Raw genomic sequence first — 17,936 nt, 5'->3', positions numbered from 1 at the left:
CCTGGTTGGGGGGGGGGGGGCGGGGAGGGGAGGTATGGGGCGGGGCATTGGGGGGGTGGGGCCAGGATGCTTGGGGCCCACAACCCCCCCCCGCTTCCCAGCCCCATAGCCACCTCCAGACCCATAACCGAGCCCCTCCCAGCCCTAGAGAGACACCCCCAGCCCCATAGCTCGGCCAGCCCCATAAGTCCCCCAGCCCCATAACCACCTCCAGACCCATAACCACTCCCTCTAGCCCCATAGATCCCTCCCAGCCCCATAGCTCCCCCAGCCCCATAGATTCCCCCAGCCCCATAGCTCCACCAGCCCTATAACCCCCCCTCCCCAGCCCCATAACCACCTCCAGACCCATAACTGAGCCCCCTCCCAGCCCTAGAGAGACACCCCCAGCCCCATAGCTCCACCAGCCCTATAACCCCCCCTCCCCAGCCCCATAACCACCTCCAGACCCATAACTGAGCCCCCTCCCAGCCCTAGAGAGACACCCCCAGCCCCATAGCTCCACCAGCCCCATAGATTCCTCCAGCCCCACACACCCCCATCCACCCCAGCCCCACAACTCTGCCAGCCCCACAAGTCCCCCAGCCCCATAACCAACCTCCTCCAGCCCCATAACCACCTCCAGACCCATAACCACTCTCTCTAGCCCCATAGATCCCTCCCAGCCCCATAGCTCCCCCAGCCCCATAGAATCCCCCAGCCCCACACACCCCTCCATCCTCCCCAGCCCCACAACTCTGCCAGCCCCACAAGTCCCCCCAGCCCCATAACCAACCCCCTCTAGCCCCATAACCACCTCCAGACCCATAACCAAGCCCCCTCCCAGCCTTAGAGAGACTCCCCCAGCCCCATAGCTCGGCCAGCCCCACAAGTCCCCCAGCCCCATAACTATCTCCAGACCCATAACCACCCCCCCAGCCCCATAGCTCCCTCCCAACCCTATAACCCCCATCCTCCCCAGCCCCATAGCTCCTCCAGCCCCATAACCACCTCCAGACCCATAACCACTCCCTCTAGCCCCATAGCTCCCCCAGCCCCATAGCTCCCTCCCAACCCTATAACCCCCATCCTCCCCAGCCCCATAGCTCCTCCAGCCCCATAAACACCTCCAGACCCATATAACCACTCCCTCTAGCCCCATAGCTCCCCCAGCCCCATAGATGCCCCCAGCCCCACACACCCCTCCATCCTCCCCAGCCCCATAACTCTGCCAGCCCCACAAGTCCACCAGCCCCATAACCAACCCCCTCTAGCCCCACAGCCCCCTCCCAGCTCTCCAGCCCCACAATCCCCAGCCCCATAACCAACTCCAGCCCCATAGCCACTCCCCTAACCCCCCAGCCCCATAGCTCCCCCCAGCCCCATGTCCCCCCCAGCCCCATAACCTCCTCCAGCCCCATAACCACCCCCCAACCTCTTAGCCCCCCCCAGCCCTATACCGTCCCTCTGCCCCATAGCTCCGCCAGCCCCACAGCACCCTCCAGCCCCACAACCCCTCATCCTCCCCGGCCCCATAGCTTGTCCCAGCCCCACAACCACCCAGCCCCATAACCACCCCCCCAACCCATAGCTCCCCCCCAGCCCCATAACCACTTCCAGCCCCATAACCACTCCTCTAACCCCATCACCCCCCAGCCCCATAACTCCCCCCAGACCCAGACGCCCCCAGACCCATAACTATCTCCTGCCCCACAACCACCCCCCCAGCCCCATAACTCCCTGCAAGCCCCACAACGCCCCAGCCCCACAACCACCCCCAGCCCTATAACCACCCCCTCTAGCCCCATAGCCCCCTCCCACCCCTATAGCACCCCAGCCCCATAGCTCCCCCAGCCCCATAACCACCCCCCAGCCCCATAGCTGCCCATAACCACCCCCCAATCCCATAGCCCCCCCCAGCCCTACACTGCTCCCCCAGCCCCACAGCTCCCCCATCACCCCCCATCACTGCCCCATCACCCCCCCAGCCCCATAACTATCTCCAGCCCCACAACTCCCCCCCAGCCCAACTCCCCCCCCAGCCCCACAACCTCCCCAGCCCCATAACTCCCCCAGCCCCATAACCACCCCATCACCCCCCCAACCCCCTATCTCCAGCCCCACAACCACCCCCCAGCCCCATAACTCCCCCAAGCCACACACCTCCCCAGCCCCACAACCACCCCCAGCCCAACTCCCCCCCAGCCCCACAACCTCCCCAGCCCCACAACCACCACCCTCTGCCCCACAACTACCCCCCCAGCCCCACAGCTATCTCCAGCCCCACAACTCCCCCAGCCCCACAACTACCCCCCAACCCACAGCTCCCCCCAGCCCCACAACTTCCCCAGCCCAACAACCACCTCCAGCCCCACAACCACCCCCACAACCCACAGCTCCCCCCAGCCCCACAACCTCCCCAGCCCCACAGCTATCTCTAGCCCCATAACTCCCCCCAGCCCCATAACTGTCTCCAGCCCCACAACCACCCCCAGCCCCACACCCCCTGAGACCCACAACTGTCTCCCGCCCCACGACCACCCCCTCCAGCCCCACAACCACCCCCCCAACCCACAACTCCCCCCCAGCCCCACAACCTCCCCAGTCCCATAACCACCCCCTCCAGCCCCATAGCCCCCTCCCAGCCCTATAGCTCCCCAGCCCCATAACTCCCTCCCCAGCCCCACGACCATCTCCAGCCCCATAACTATCTCCAGCCCCATAACCACCCCCCAACCCCATCACCCCCCCAGCCCCACAGCTCCCCCCAGCCCCACAACTCCCCCAGCCCCATAACCCTCCAGCCCCATAACTCCCCCCCAGCCCCACAACTGTCTCCAGCCCCACAACCACCCCCCAGCCCCTAACTCCCCCCCAGCCCCACACCTCCCCGGCCCCATAACTATCTCCAGCCCCACAACTACCCCCCCAGCCCCACAACCACCCCTCCAGCCCCACAACCCATAACTCCCCCCAGCCCCATAACTGCCCCCCAGCCCCACAACCACCCCCCCAGCCCCATAACCACCTCCAACCCCACAACCAGTCCCCAGCCCCACAACTACCCCCCCAGCCCCACAACTATCTCCAGCCCCACAACTCCCCCAGCCCCATAGCTCCCCCCCAGCCCCACAACCACCCCCCCAGCCCCACAACCAGCCCCACTCACGCCTCCAGCAGGTTATGGGGCGAAGCCAAGAGGCTGTGGGGGTCGGCCCGGGCTTTCAGGAGGGGTCCCAGCCCCACAAGTAGAGCCAACACCAAAGCGTGGGCCCGGGGGAAAGACGGCGACCCCAAAACGGCCGCCGCCCCACGGCTTAAGGCCTGGACGGCCGCCCCACACCACCCCATGGCCCCCGCCAGCCCCACGGCTGCCCCACGGCGTCCCGGGAAGATGGCGGTTGCGTGGGGTGGGGGGGGGGGGCACAAGGACACGGGGAGGACACGGGTGGGGGGGTCAGAAGGGGGGGAACGGACGGACGGACGCGGGCGTGGGGCGGGAGATGTGGGGCAGAGATGTGGGGCAGGGGATGTGGGGCAGGAGGGAGATGTGGGGCAAAGAAATTTTTTAAAAAAATCACATTTTTGGGGGGGGGGATTTCGCGTCACCCGCCCCACGGCAGCGAGGGGGACGTGTCCGTCCGTCCGCGCCCCCCCCCCGTACATCCCATAATAATCCCCCCCAGGCGGTACTTGGGGGTCGCAGCGGGTTTATTTTGGGGGGGGGGTGGTGGTTCGGGTGACGTCGCCATGGGGCTACGGCTCCGTGGGGCTGGGGGTCGGGGGGCGCGTGTCCCCCCCCGCGTCCTCGGCCTGGGGGTCCTGGTAATCCCACAGGCGGATGGTGCCGTCCCACTGCGGGGGGGGGAGGGGGGGGTCAGCCAGCCCCATAGCGAACACCCCCAGACCCATAGATACCGACCCAGACCCATAGAGACCGCCCCAGACCCATAGAGACCCCCCAGACCCATAGCGAACACATCCAGACCCATAGAGACTGAGCCAGACCCATAGCGAACTCCCCCAGCCCCATAGAGAACCCCCAGACCCATAGCGATCCCCCAGCCCCATAGAAACCCCCCAGCCCCATAGCAACTAACCCAGCCCCATAGCGCACCCTTCTAGCCCCACAGAGACCCTCCCCAGCCCCATAGCGACTAATCCAGCTCCATAGAAAACCCCTCCAGCCCCATAGCGACTAACCCAGCCCCATAGCGAACCCCCAGTCCCATAGCGAACTCCTCCAGCCCCATAGAGACCCTCCCCAGCCCCATAGAAAATTCCTCCAGCCCCATAGCAAGTAACCCAGCCCCATGGCAAACCCCTCCAGCCCCATAATGACCCCTGCAGCCCCACAGCAAACGTCTCCAGCCCCATAGCGAACTCTTCCAGCCCCATAGCGAATCCCTCCAGCCCCACAGTGAACGTCTCCAGCCCCATAACTACTCCCCCAGCCCCATAGAGACCCTCCCCAGCCCCATAGCGAACCCCTCCAGCCCCATAGCAACTCCCCCAGCCCCACAGAAATGCTCCCCAGACCCACAGAAAACCCCTCCAGCCCCATAGGAACTAACCCAGCCCCATAGTGCACCCTTCTAGCCCCATAGAGACCCTCCCCAGCCCCATAGCGAAGCCCTCCAGCCCCATAGTGAACCCTCTGGCCCCACAGCGAATGCCTCCAGCCCCATAGAGATGCTCCCCAGCCCCATAGAAACCCCCCAGCCCCATAGAAAACCCCTCCAGCCCCACAGCGAACACCTCCAGCCCCATAGAAATGCTCCCCAGCCCCATAGCGACTGACCCAGCCCCATAGAAAACCCCTCCAGCCCCATAGCGAGTAACCCAGCCCCACAGAGACCCTCCCCAGCCCCATAGCGATCTCTTCCAGCCCCACAGCAAACCCCTCCAGCCCCACAGCGAACGTCTCCAGCCCCATAGCAACTCCCCCAGCCCCATAGAAAAACCTCTCCAGCCCCATAGCGAACCCCTCCAGCCCCATAATGACCCCCCAGCCCCATAGCGAACCCCTCCAGCCCCATAGAAAAACCTCTCCAGCCCCATAGCGACTCACCCAGCCCCACAGAACCCCCTCGGCCCCATAGAAATGCTCCCCAGCCCCATAGCGCACCCCTCCAGCCCCATAGAGACCCCCCAGCCCCACCCCTCCCCCCTCGAGCCCCGCCCCCTCAAGCCCCGCCCACCGAGGCGCTGGCCAGCGTCCCCTCGTGGGGGTGCCAGCAGACGTCCCGCACGCAGGCCCCGTGATTGGCCAACCGCCGCACCGCCCGGCCAGTCAGCACGTCGTACACTGCCGGGGTGGGAGGGGCGGGGTCAGGACACGCCCACCGCCGCCCAGCCACGCCTCTCTCCTCCAAAAAACACAGAGACATCCCCCCCTCCAGAGGGGTGACCGCCCCACCCACCTGTGGTCACGCCCACCCGGCCACGCCCACTCGACGGAGGCCACGCCCCCGTTGACCCAAGCCACGCCCACCGCTACAAGCCACGCCCCCTGCCCTTAAGCTGCAGCCCCCCCTTGGGACTGTCTTTGAGCCCCGCCCACCACCCCTCAAGCCCCGCCCACCAGCCTATTAAAAAGCCACGCCCCTGCCCTCAAGCCACGCCACGCCCTCCAAGCCACCCCCCTTACCCTCCAAGCCGCGCCCCCACCCCTTCAAGCCACGCCCACGTTCCTTTATGTCACACCGCCGCCCTCCAAGCCACGCCCCCACTCCAAGCCACGCCCTTCACCCCTCAACCCACGCCCCTCCCTCCAAGCCACGTTCCCCCAGCCACGCCTCCACTCCCCAAACCACGCCCCCACTCCCAAAGCCACACCCTCACTCCCCAAAGCCACGCCCTCACTCCCCAAAGCCACGCCCCCACCCCAAACCACACCCTCTGTCCCCCAAGCCGCGCCCCCTTCCTTCAAGCCCCGCCCCCCCAGGCCCCGCCCCCTCACCCAGCACCGCCCCCGAGGCGCAGCCCGTCCCCAGGAAGGCCCCGCCCCCCCCGCGGGGCGGGGACAGGCGGCAGCGCAGGAGCGTGTGCAGCACCGCGTGACCCCGGTACGTCATCAGGGAGCTGTCGCCCGGCAACGGCGCCGTCGCCAGGGCTGGGGGGGGAGAGAGGGACACGCCCACCGTCGCCATGGCGACCGCGAAAGCGCGGGCAGCCTGGCCACGCCCCCCCTCCCCGTCGCCATAGCGACCGCGAAAGCGCGGGCGCCGCTGGCCACGCCCCCTCCCCGTCGCCATGGCGACCCGGGAAAGAGCGGGCAGTCTGGCCACGCCCCCCCTCCCCGTCGCCATGGCGACCGGCCCGAGGACACGCCCCCACCCCGCCCCGCTGCGTTGCCGAGGCAACCAGGAAGCGGGGCGGGGGTGGGGGCGATGAACAGGGGGTGGGGTAATTAACCCAGGGTGGGGCTAATTAACCCGGGGTGGGGCTAATTAGACCAGGTTGGGTCTAATTAACAAGATATGGGTATAATTACCCCAAGATTGGGCCTAATTACCCCAAGGACAGGTCTAATTAACCCAGGGTGGGGCTAATTAACCCATGGTGGGAGTAATTAACATGGGGTGCAGCTAATTACCCCAAAGGTGGGGCTAATTAGCCCGGAGTGAGTCTAATTAACGAGACATGGGTCTATATTACCCCTAGGTTGGGCCTAATTACCCCAAGGACAGGTCTAATTATCTCACAGTGGGGCTAATTAACCCATGGTGGGGCTAATTACCCCGAGGTGGGGCTAATTACCCCAAGGGTGGGCCTAATTAGCCCAGAGTGAGTCTAATTAACAAGACATGGGTCTATATTACCCCTAGGTTGGGCCTAATTACCCAAAGGACAGGTCTAATTAACCCAGGGTGGGTCTAATTAACCCAGGGTGGGTCTAATTAACCGGGGGTGGGGCTAATTAACATGACTTGGGTCTAACTACCCCAAGGTTGGGTCTAACTACCCCCAGGTCGGGCATAATTACCCCAAGGTTGGAGTTAATTACCCCAACGATGGGTCTAATTAACCCCAAGGTTGGGTCTAATTAACCCAGGGTGGGTCTAATCAACCTGGGGTGGGTCTAATTAACTCAGGGTGGGGCTAATTAAATCGGGGTTGGGCTAATTAACCCAACCTGCTTCTAAGTACCCCAAGGTTGGGCGTAATTACCCCAAGGATGGGTCTAATTACCCCAAGGATGGGTCTAATTACCCCAAGGATGGGTCTAATTAACCTGGGGTGGGGCTAATTAACCCGGGGTGGGTCTAATTAACCGGGGTTGGGGCTAACTAACATGACTTGGGTCTAACTACCCCAAGGTTGGGTCTAACTACCCCCAGGTCGGGCATAATTACCCCAAGGTTGGGGTTAATTAACCCAGGGTGGGTCTAATTAACCCCAAGGTTGGGTCTAATTAACCCAGGGTGGGTCTAATCAACCTGGGGTGGGTCTAATTAACTCAGGGTGGGGCTAATTAAATCGGGGTTGGGCTAATTAACCCAACCTGTTTCTAAGTACCCCAAGGTTGGGCGTAATTACCCCAAGGATGGGTCTAATTACCCCAAGGATGGGTCTAATTACCCCAAGGATGGGTCTAATTAACCTGGGGTGGGGCTAATTAACCCGGGGTGGGTCTAATTACCCGGGGGTGGGGCTAATTAACATGACTTGGGTCTAACTACCCCAAGGTTGGGTCTAACTACCCCCAGGTCGGGCATAATTACCCCAAGGTTGGGGTTAATTAACCCAGGGTGGGTCTAATTAACCCCAAGGTTGGGTCTAATTAACCCAGGGTGGGTCTAATCAACCTCGGGTGGGTCTAATTAACTCGGGGTGGGGCTAATTAAATCGGGGTTGGGCTAATTAACCCAACCTGTTTCTAAGTACCCCAAGGTTGGGCATAATTACCCCAAGGATGGGTCTAATTACCCCAAGGATGGGTCTAATTACCCCAAGGATGGGTCTAATTAACCTGGGGTGGGGCTAATTAACCCAGGGTGGGGCTAGTTAACCGGGGGTGGGGCTAATTAACATGACTTGGGTCTAACTACCCCAAGGTTGGGTCTAACTACCCCCAGGTCGGGCATAATTACCCCAAGGTTGGAGTTAATTACCCCAAGCACTGGGTCTAATTACCCCGCGTTGGTTCTAATTAACCCAGGGTGCGCCTAATTAACCCAGGGTTGGTCCTAATTACCCCAACCCTGTCTCTAATTACCCCGGGGCGCTTAATTACCCCCCTAGGATTCCCCCCCCCCCCGCCCCCCGCCCAAGACACCTTCCCTCCCCCTTCGCCCGCCGCCTACTTCACGACCTAATTAAGGGCAGGCTGACTTAATTAGGGCCTGGCCCCGCCCCCTTACCCCGCCTGGGCGCCCGCTGCCAACGATAGTCCCAGCTCTGCCGGGCGACGGCGCGGCGGGCGGCGGCCAATCCGCCGGGGCCGGCGGGGCGGCGCAAATCCCACAGTTTGGCCGTTTGGTCTTTGGAGTTGGAGACCAGGTAACGCCCGTCGCCCTAAAAAGGTCGGAAGGGGGCGGGGTTAAGGTCACGGGGTCAAGGGGGCGGGGCTGGGCGGCGGGTTGGGCCTTGAGGCTCCCCCGGTGCCGCCAATGGGGATTTGGGGGAGTTTCCCAGTTTGACCAGTTGCACCGGAAGGTCATCCCAGTTGACCCCAGCCCCTCCCAGTTGACCCCAGCCCCTCCCAGTTGACCCCCAGTCCCCTCCCAGTTGACCCCAGCCCCTCCCAGTTGACCCCCAGTCCCCTCCCAGTTGACCCCAGCCCCTCCCAGTTGACCCCAGTCCCCTCCCAGTTGACCCCAGCTCCCCCCACTCAACCCCAGCCCCTTCCCCCCCCCCCCAGTCCCCGCCCAAGCCCCCCAAGCCCCACCCACCCGGGGGTGGAGGAAGGTGATGCCGTCGCGGTGGCCGGCCAAGAGGCCGACGGGGCGGGGCCGCCCCTCCCCCAGGCACCGGCGGTCCCACGCCCGGCAGACGCCGTCGTCGCCCCCCGACAGCAGGAGCTGCCCCCCCGCGTCCCCCAGCGCCACCGCGTTGACGTCGTCCTCGTGGGCCTCCACCTGGGCGCGGGGTCAGGGGAAGGGGCGGGGTCAAGGGAAAGGCGGGGTCAAGGGAAGGGTGGGGTCACGGGAAGGGTGGGGTCAAAGGAGGAGGGAGGGTCAAGGGCGGCCCAGGGAGGTGGGGAGACGGTCGGGGAGGGAGGGGCCAGGGGGGTGGAGTCAGGGGGCGGAGGGTGGTGTCGGAACCCGGGGGCGGGGCTTGAGACCCATAGCGGGGGCTTCAGCCCCGTAGCGGGGTCTTGAGACCCATAGGGTGGTCTTGAGCCCCATAGCGTGGCCTTCAGCCCCATAGCAGGGTCTTGAGCCCCACAGCGGGGTCTTGAGCCCCATAGCGGGGTCTTGAGCCCCATAGCATGGCCTTGAGCCCCATAGCATGGCCTTCAGCCCCATAGTGGGGTCTTCAGCCCCATAGCGTGGCCTTGAGCCCCATAGCGGGGTCTTCAGCCCCATAGCGTGGCCTTGACACCCACGGGGTGGTCTCGGGACCCATAGTGGGGTCTTGAGACCCATAGGGTGGCCTTCAGCCCCATAGCGGGGTCTTCAGCCCCATAGCGTGTCCTTCAGCCCCATAGCGTGGCCTTGAGACCCATAGGGTGGCCTTCAGCCCCATAGAGGGTTCTTCAGCCCCATAGCGGGGTCTTGAGTCCCATGGGGTGGTCTTGAGCCCCATAGCGAGGTCTTGAGACCCATAGCAGGGTCTTGAGACCCATAGTGGGGGCTTCAGCCCCATAGAGGGGGCTTGAGACCCATAGCAGGGTCTTGACACCCATAGGGTGGCCTTCAGACCCATAGCGGGGTCTTCAGCCCCATAGCGTGGCCTTGAGCCCCATAGCGGTGTGTTGACCCCCCATGGGGTGGTCTTCAGCCCCATAGCGTCACCTTCAGCCCCACAGCGCGCCCCTGACCCCCCCTCCCCAGACCCAACCCCACCCCCCCCAACGTTCTATGGGGCCGCCCCACACGACCCCACCCCCCACCCCCAAAACCCCACGGGGAGGGGTGTGACTCGCCCTGCCCCGCCCCACCCCCGCCGTGGGGCTGACCCGTAGGACGCGGCGTTGGACCTCCCGGTCGTAGATGTAGAGGCAGCCGTCGTTGGCTCCGCCCACCACCTCCCGCCCATCCGGCCCCACGGCCAATGAGAAGACGGCGAAGCGACGTTCCTCCGGCCTGGGGAGGGGGGCGGGGGGGGAAAGGGGTGGGGCACTGTGGGGCTGGGACCCACGGCGAGGACCCACATCTCCTCCAACCTGACCCCTAGGCCCCATAGCCTGCCCCATAGATCTCTACAGACCCCCAACCTGACCCATAGCCCCCATAGCCTGCCCCATAGATCTCCAACGGCCCCACTCTCCTGCCCCATAGACCCCCAACCTGCCCCATAGAGACCAGAACCTGCCCCATAGATCTCTACGGACCCCCACCCTGCCCCATAGATCTCTACAGAGCCCCAACCGGACCCATAGACCCCCAACATGACCCATAGACCCCAGAACCTGCCCCACAGATCTCCAATGACCCCGCCCTCCTGCCCCACAGACCCCATAGCCTGCCCCATAGATCCCTACAGACCCCATAATCTGCCCCATAGAGACCACAACCTGCCCCATAGATCTCTACAGGCCCCCAACCTGCCCCATAGACCCCATAACCTGCCCCATAGATCTCCACGGACCCCCAACCTGCCCCACAGACCCCATAACCTGCCCCATAGAGACCACAACCTGCCCCATAGATCTCTACAGATGCTGCTCTCCTGCCCCATAGACCTCATAACCTGCCCCATAGATCTCCATGGACCCCCAACCTGCCCCATAGACCCCATAGCCTGCCCCATAGATCTCCAATGGCCCCACCCTCCTGCCCCATAGACCCCAAAACCTGCCCCATAGATCTCTACAGACCCCCAACCCACCCCATAGACCCCATAGCCTGCCCCATAAATCTCCAACGACCCCGCCCTCCTGCCCCATAGAGACCAGAAACTGCCCCATAGATCTCCAACGACCCCCAACCTGCCCCACTAATCCTATAGCCCACCCCATAGATCTCCAACGGCCCCACCCTCCTGCCCCATAGGCCCCAAAACCCGCCCCATAGATCTCCACGGACCCCCAACCTGCCCCATAGATCTCCAATGACCCCGCCCTCCTGCCCCATAGGCCCCATAGCCTGCCCCATAGACCCCGCAACCTGCCCCATAGATCCCTACAGGCCCCCAACCTGCCCCACAGACCCCATAGCCCGCCCCATAGATTTCCAACGACCGTGCCCCCGCCCTGCCCCCTCCCCGTAGCCCTCCAATGGCCCCGCCCCCTGCCCCATAGCCCTCCCGTGGCCCCGCCCCCTCGCCTGCCCCACACCCACCGCAGGTCGAGTGCCGTGTGGTTGTCCCCGTCCCCGTAGATGTCGTACACGTGGACTGGGCGGGGCCGGAAAAAAGAGGGCGTGTCCTCATTAGGCCACACCCAGCTTAAGCCACGCCCCCACCTGCCCCCACCTCAGCACAGGCAGACTGAGGGGAACGGGGGGCGTGTCACGGGTGCTCAGGCTCCGCCCCCCCGCAGCGCAAGCTCCACCCCTTGAGCCAAGCCACGCCCACCAAAACAGGCCACGCCCGCAGAGCCCAAACCATGCCCCCGGTCTCTAAGCCACACCCCCCAAGTTGGAATAGAGGCACTGGGGGAGGGGCAGGCTCTGCCCCACCCCCTTAGGCTCCACCCCAATGGCGTGACCACGCCCCCTCAGGCCTGTCCACGCCCCCAGACCCCAAGCCACGCCCCAAGGCCCTAAGCCACGCCCCCAGACCCATTCCCTGCTACCAGACGCACTGCAACAAAGGCACTGGGAGGTCAAGCTCCGCCCCAACCCCATTAGACTCCACCCCCGTGGCGAGACCACACCCCCTATGTCCTGGCCACGCCCCCAGGCCCCAAGCCACGCCCCCCGACCCATTCCCTGCTACCAGACCCACTGCAATAAAGGCACTGGGAGGGGTCAAGCTCTGCCCCAACCCCCTTAGACTCCACCCCCATGGTGTGACCACCCCCCCCAGCGTCTGACCACGCCCCCAGACCCCAGGCCACGCCCCCAGACCCTAATCTACGCCTCCCGACCCATTCCCCACTGCCAGCCCTGCCGCAATAAACGCGCCGGGAGGGTTCAAGCTCCACCCCAACCCCCTCAGACTCCACCCCCATGGCGCGACCACACCCCCTCTGGCCTGGCCACGCCCCCAGGCCCTAAGCCACGCCCCCAGGCTCATTCCCCACTGCCAGACCTGCCGCAATAAAAGCACTGGGAGGGGTCACGCTCTGCCCCAACCCCCTCAGACTCCACCCCCACGGCGTGACCACACCCCCCAGGCCACGCCCCCAAAGCCACGCCCCTCACCGTAGTCGGACCAGCTGGAGTAGAGGCAGTGGGCGGCGTCGGGGGTGAAGACGACGTCGAGGATGCTCCAGCCGACGTCACGGCCCCGGGCGGCTCGGAAGAGGCGCAGCCCCTCCCCCCCCCGGCACTCGTAGAGCCGCAGGGTGTGGTCTGGGGAGGGGGAGGAGTCAAAGGGGAGGGCGTGGCCTTCTCCGCCCCATAGATCGGGGGTTCCTCCGCCCCACAAGTACCTTGGCAGGCGGAGACGAAGAGGGAGCCGTCGTCGGAGAAGAGCCCGCAGAACGCTTTTTGGGGGTAGGCGTCGGTGAAGGTCACGTGATTGGGGAGGAAACTTGGGCGGGGCGGAAAGGGGGCGGGGTCAAAGGAGGAGGAGGCGAGGCGCCCCGCCCTCTCCCCCCGCCCCCCCCCCAAAAAATTTTTTTCCGATTTTCGGCACTTACTGGGAGCCCAGGCGGGATTTCTCGCCCGGGGAGAAGCTGCCGTTGCGGCACCGGCCCCACTCGCGCTGGGGGGGGCGATGGGGGGGCGAGGGGGGACCCGGAGAATTAGTGTGGACCCACAGAAACACCCCCGGACCCATAGAAACTCCTCCAGACCCATAGCAAAACCCCCAGACCCATAGAAACACCCTTGGACCCATAGAAACTGCCCCAGACCCATAGAAACACCCCCAGACCCATAGAAACACATTTAGACCCATAGAAACAACCTCGGACCCATAGAAACTCCCCCAGACCCATAGAAACACCCTCGGACCCATAGAAACACCCCCAGACCCATAGAAACTGCCCCAGACCTATAGCATAACCCTCAGACACACAGAATCCCCTCCCAGCCCCACAGAATCCCAGCCCAGCCCCACAGAATTCCTCCCAGCCCCACAGAATTCCTCCCAGCCCCACAGAATCCCCATCCCAGCCCCATAGCATCCTCTCCCAGCCCCATAGCATCCATCCCAGTCCCACAGAATCCCCTCCCAGCCCCACAGAATTCCAGCCCAGCCCCATACCATCCCCCCAGCCCCACAGAATCCGCATCCCAGCCCCATAGCATCCATCCCAGCCCCATAGAATCCCCATCCCAGCCCCATAGCATCCATCCCAGCCCCATAGAATCCCCATCCCAGCCCCACAGAAATCCCTCCCAGCCCCATAGAACCGCCCCCCCCCCAGCCCCACAGCCTGCCCCACACCTGGCGGAGGAGGCGGGGCAAGTTCTCCTCCGTGGGGCCGACCCCTCCTCCCCGCCCCACGGCCAATTCCAGCTGCGATTTCAATTCGTGGCCGTCCAGGATCCGGGTGTCGGGGGGAGGCGGGGCTTAAATCGGGGAGGGGGTGTGTGTCACGTGACCCATTGGGGGCAGGGTCCCCTGCCCCCCAACCCCCTCCCCCCACCTACCTGGGGGGGGATCCGCCTCGTCCCCTCCCCCATCCCAGGGTTCCTCGTCGGAGTCGGGGGGGTCTTGGCCCCTCCCCCGCGCCGGCCCCGCCTGGCTCCTGGAGGGGCGGGACCAGTAGGGGGCGCCCTTCAGGGTGGGGCTGGGGCGGGGCGGGATCTATGGGGCACCCCATAGCTCGAGGGTGACCTGTAAGCCACCCCATAGGGCACCCCCTTCCGCTATAGGGCACCCTATAGGGCGCCTACTGCTATAGGGCGCCCCATAAGTCACCCCATAGCGCAACCCACTGCCCCATAGCGCGCCCCATAACCCCCTATAGGGCACCCCAGCACCCCATAAGTTGCCCCATAGCGCACCCCATAACCCCATAGGGCACCCCAACTTCCCATGTCACCCCATAGCGCACCCCATAACCCCTATAGGGCACCCCATAACCTCTATAGTGGACCCCAGTGCCCCATAAGTTGCCCCATAGCGCACCCCAGTGCCCCACAGAGCACCCCATAACCCCCTGCACCACCCTCGTGCCCCATAAGTCACCCCATAGCGCACCCCAACACCCCATAGGGCACCCCAGCACCCCATAAGTCACCCCATAGCGCACCCCATAACCCCCTGCAGCACCCCTGTGCCCCATAAGTCGCCCCACAGCACACCCCAGTGCCCCATAAGTGGCCCCATAGCGCACCCCAATACCCCCTAGAGCACCCCAGTGCCCCATAGCGCACCCCAACACCCCACAGGGGACCCTAGTGCCCCATAAGTTGACCCATAGCGCACCCCAGTGCCCCATAGCGCACCCCAGCACACCATAAGTCACCCCATAGCGCGCCCCATAACCCCCTGCAGCACCCCAGCGCCCCATAAGTAACCCCACAGCGCACCCCATTACCCCATAGGGGACTCCAGCGCCCCATAAGTCGCCCCATAGCGCACCCCAACACCCCATAAGTTGCCCCATAGCACACCCCAGTGCCCCATAGCGCACCCCATAACCCCATGCAGCACCCCTGTGCCCCATAGGCCACCCCATAGCGCACCCCAACACCCCATAAGTCGCCCCACAGCGCACCCCATAACCCCTATAGGACACCCCATCGCCCCATAAGCCGCCCCATAGCGCACCCCAGTGCCCCACACAGCACCCCATAACCCCCTGCAGCACCCATAAGTTGCCCCATAGATCACCCAGCACCCCATAAGTTGCCCCACAGCGCACCCAACACCCCATAGAGCACACTGGCACCCCATAAGTCACCCCGTAACACACCCCAATACCCCATAGGGGACCCCAGCGCCCCATAAGTAGCCCCATAGCACACCCCAATTCCCCTTAGAGCACCCCAGTGCCCCATAGCGCACCCCATAACCCCTATAGGGCACCCCATAACCCCATAGGGGTCCCCAGCGCCCCATAAGTCGCCCCATAGCGCACCCCAATACCCCATAGGGCACCCCATAACCCCATAGAGCACCCCAAAACCCCATAAGTCGCCCCACAGCGCACCCCAGTGCCCCATAGCGCACCCCAGCGCCCCATAAGTCGCCACATAGGACACCCCAACATCCCTATAGGACACCCCATAGGGCAGCCCTTGCTATAGGGCACCCCATAACCCCCTGCAGCACCCCGGCACCCCACAAGTCACCCCATAGCGCACCCCAACACCCCATAGCGCACCCCAGTGCCCCATAGTGCACCCCATAGCACCATAGCACATCCCAGTGCCCCATAAGTTGCCCCATAGCGCACCCCATAACCCCTATAGGGCACCCCATAGAGCACCTCTTGCTATAGGGCGCCCCATAACCCCATAGGGGACCCCAGCGCCCCATAAGTTGACCCATAGCGCAGCCCAGTGCCCCATAGCGCACCCCAGTGCCCCATAAGTTGCCCCATAGGACACCCCAACACCCCACAGCGCACCCCAACACCCCTATAGGGCACCCCATAGGGCTCCCACTGCTATAGGGCACCCCAACACCCCTATAGGGCACCCCATAGCGCCCCCCTTGCTATAGGGTGCCCCATAACCCCCTATAGGGCGCCCCATAACCCCTATAGGGGACCCCAGCGCCCCACAAGTCGCCCCATAGCGCACCCCAACACCCCTATAGGTCACCCCATAGCGCCCCCCCTTGCTATAGGGCGCCCCATAACCCCCTATAGGGGACCCCAGCACCCCATAAGTCACCCTATAGGTCGCCCCATAACCTGCCCCATAGGGCCCCCCCCCCCGCTATGGGGCGCCCCATAACCCGCCCCTCCCCCCCCCCCCCCCGTTACCTGCGCAGGAGGAAGGCCAGGACCTGCGCCAGGTCGACGTCTTCTTCCTCTTCCTCTTCCTCTTCCTCTTCCTCTTCCTCTTCTTCCTCCTCTTCCTCAGCCCCCCCGGGGTCCCCCCGAGGCGGGGGGAGGGGCCGCCCGCCCCTCCCCCCCCCCGCGCTGCTGTGGGATCCCATTAAAAAAAAAAAAAGAAAAGGAAAAAAACCACAAAAAACTGGGGGGAGGGGGAGGGGGGGAGGGGCGTCAGGGACCCTCCCCCCACGTTGCCATGGCGACCGCCCCTCCCCCCCCCCCCCCAAAACCCCCGTTTCAGCCAATCAGAGTCGCCGCCCCCCCCCCCCACCAATCAGGATCCCCCTCCTTACCCCCCCCTCCCCCGGCGCTGACCAATCAGGTGACGCCCACCCCTCCCCCACCCCTCCCCCTCCCCCTCTTCTCCCCCCCTCCCCCTCCAACCCTCTCCCCTCCCCCCACCCTCCGTCCGCCGCCGCTTGTTTACGTCCCGCCGCGAGGCCGGAAGGGGCGGGGCTTAGGGAAGGGGGAGGTGGGGCAACAGGGCGTGGCCGGCGCCGATTGGACGACGCCCCGTCACGTGGGAGAGACGCCGAGGGACTGGCTGGGGGGAGGGGGGGCAGGGGAAGAGCCGTGACCGGGCGGATCTGATTGGCCAGAGGGAGGCGGGAGTTGGGCGGGCGCCCGGTGATTGGCTGAAGAGGAGGGAGGGGAGCGCTGGCCACGCCTCCCCCGCGGGGAAGCAGCCAATGACGGCCCTGTGTCACCTTTGACCCCACCGTGACCCACCCCCTCCCCCAATCCGGTGACCCCCGACCCTCCCCCCCCTTAGTTCCGCCCTGGTGACCCCTGATGTGACCTTTGACCCCCGATGACATCACGCAACGCCCCACATGACCCTTGACCCCGATGACAATACACGACCCCTCCCACATGACCCTTGACCCCCAATGACGACACACAACCCCCAAATCCAGTCCGAGCCCCGCCCAAGGGGCTCTTTTATTGGTCCATCCAGGCTCCGCCCCCAAGGCACGTGAGCAAGGCCACACCCACCCCGGGGGGGCGGTCCCCAAGGCTTGCTCAGCAGCCAATGGGAGCAGAGGGCGTGAGGTCAGCAGCCAACCAGGGCGTCGGCCAATGGGATGCGTTGGTCCAGCGGAGGGGGCGGCACCAATTGGTCAACAAAGGGATCGGCCAACAGGACGAGCTCATTGGTCAGCGGGAGGAGGTGGGGCAAAGGGGCGGGGCCATGGTCAACGGCCATTGGCCAACAGGGAGGCTGCCCAAAGGGGGCGTGGCAAGCACCTAAGGGGGCGTGGCAACCACCCAGCTCACAGTGGGTCATCAGCCAACCGGGAGAGGCCGGCCAACAAGGGGGTGGGGCCATGGGCCAACAGGAGGTGCTCATTGGTCACGAGGCCACCAATGGGAAGGTGGTGACCTCGGCTGGAGGTCAAGGGCGTCGGCCAAGGGGTCCAATCAAGGGAGACGTCAGCCAATCGTGGCAAGAGGAGAAGATGGCCGGCATGAGGTCACGGTGGGTGGTCACGAGGTCACAATGATGTCATCGCTGGAGGCAGGGGGCGGAGCTTCTGGGCAAGGGAGATGGTGGCCCCCAACCGGTGATGGTTAAGCGAAGATGGTGGCCACCAACTCCTGGCGGGCAACGGGAGACGATGGCCACCGACCGGTGACGGCCAACTAAGGACGACGGCCGCCGTTTTACGATGGTCGACCAATGATGGTGGCCACCAACTCGTGCTGGTCAACCAAAGACGAT

General features: G+C 64.7%; 2 protein-coding genes across 2 annotated transcripts in view; both read right to left on the bottom strand.

The window, feature by feature from the left end:
- Positions 1-3,709: 3,709 nt before the first annotated feature.
- On the bottom strand, positions 3,710-16,668 carry DCAF11 (DDB1 and CUL4 associated factor 11). The gene is made up of 14 exons (XM_075022119.1): positions 16,616-16,668; positions 16,142-16,355; positions 13,854-13,951; positions 13,648-13,772; positions 12,896-12,960; positions 12,686-12,786; positions 12,456-12,605; positions 11,430-11,484; positions 10,106-10,232; positions 8,877-9,062; positions 8,346-8,499; positions 5,942-6,094; positions 5,181-5,287; positions 3,710-3,834 (listed from the first exon to the last, which is right to left on the bottom strand). Exons 2-14 carry the CDS (start codon positions 16,315-16,317, stop codon positions 3,736-3,738), a joined length of 1,596 nt encoding a protein of 531 aa, XP_074878220.1. The 5' UTR covers positions 16,318-16,355; positions 16,616-16,668; the 3' UTR covers positions 3,710-3,735.
- A 599-nt stretch (positions 16,669-17,267) lies between these two features.
- Positions 17,268-17,936, bottom strand: part of LOC142027956 (uncharacterized) — a 4,495-nt gene continuing 3,826 nt past the window's right edge. Inside the window, exons 5-6 of the mRNA XM_075022110.1 lie at positions 17,777-17,917; positions 17,268-17,461 (exon numbers count right to left, since the gene is read on the bottom strand). Coding sequence (XP_074878211.1) covers positions 17,268-17,461; positions 17,777-17,917 — 335 coding nt within the window. The remainder of the gene's footprint in view (positions 17,462-17,776; positions 17,918-17,936) is intronic.

This window comes from Buteo buteo, unplaced genomic scaffold (genome assembly GCF_964188355.1).
Source record: "Buteo buteo unplaced genomic scaffold, bButBut1.hap1.1 HAP1_SCAFFOLD_98, whole genome shotgun sequence".
NCBI classification, from domain to species: domain Eukaryota; kingdom Metazoa; phylum Chordata; class Aves; order Accipitriformes; family Accipitridae; genus Buteo; species Buteo buteo.
This window is presented reverse-complemented; position numbering and strand designations above follow the sequence as displayed.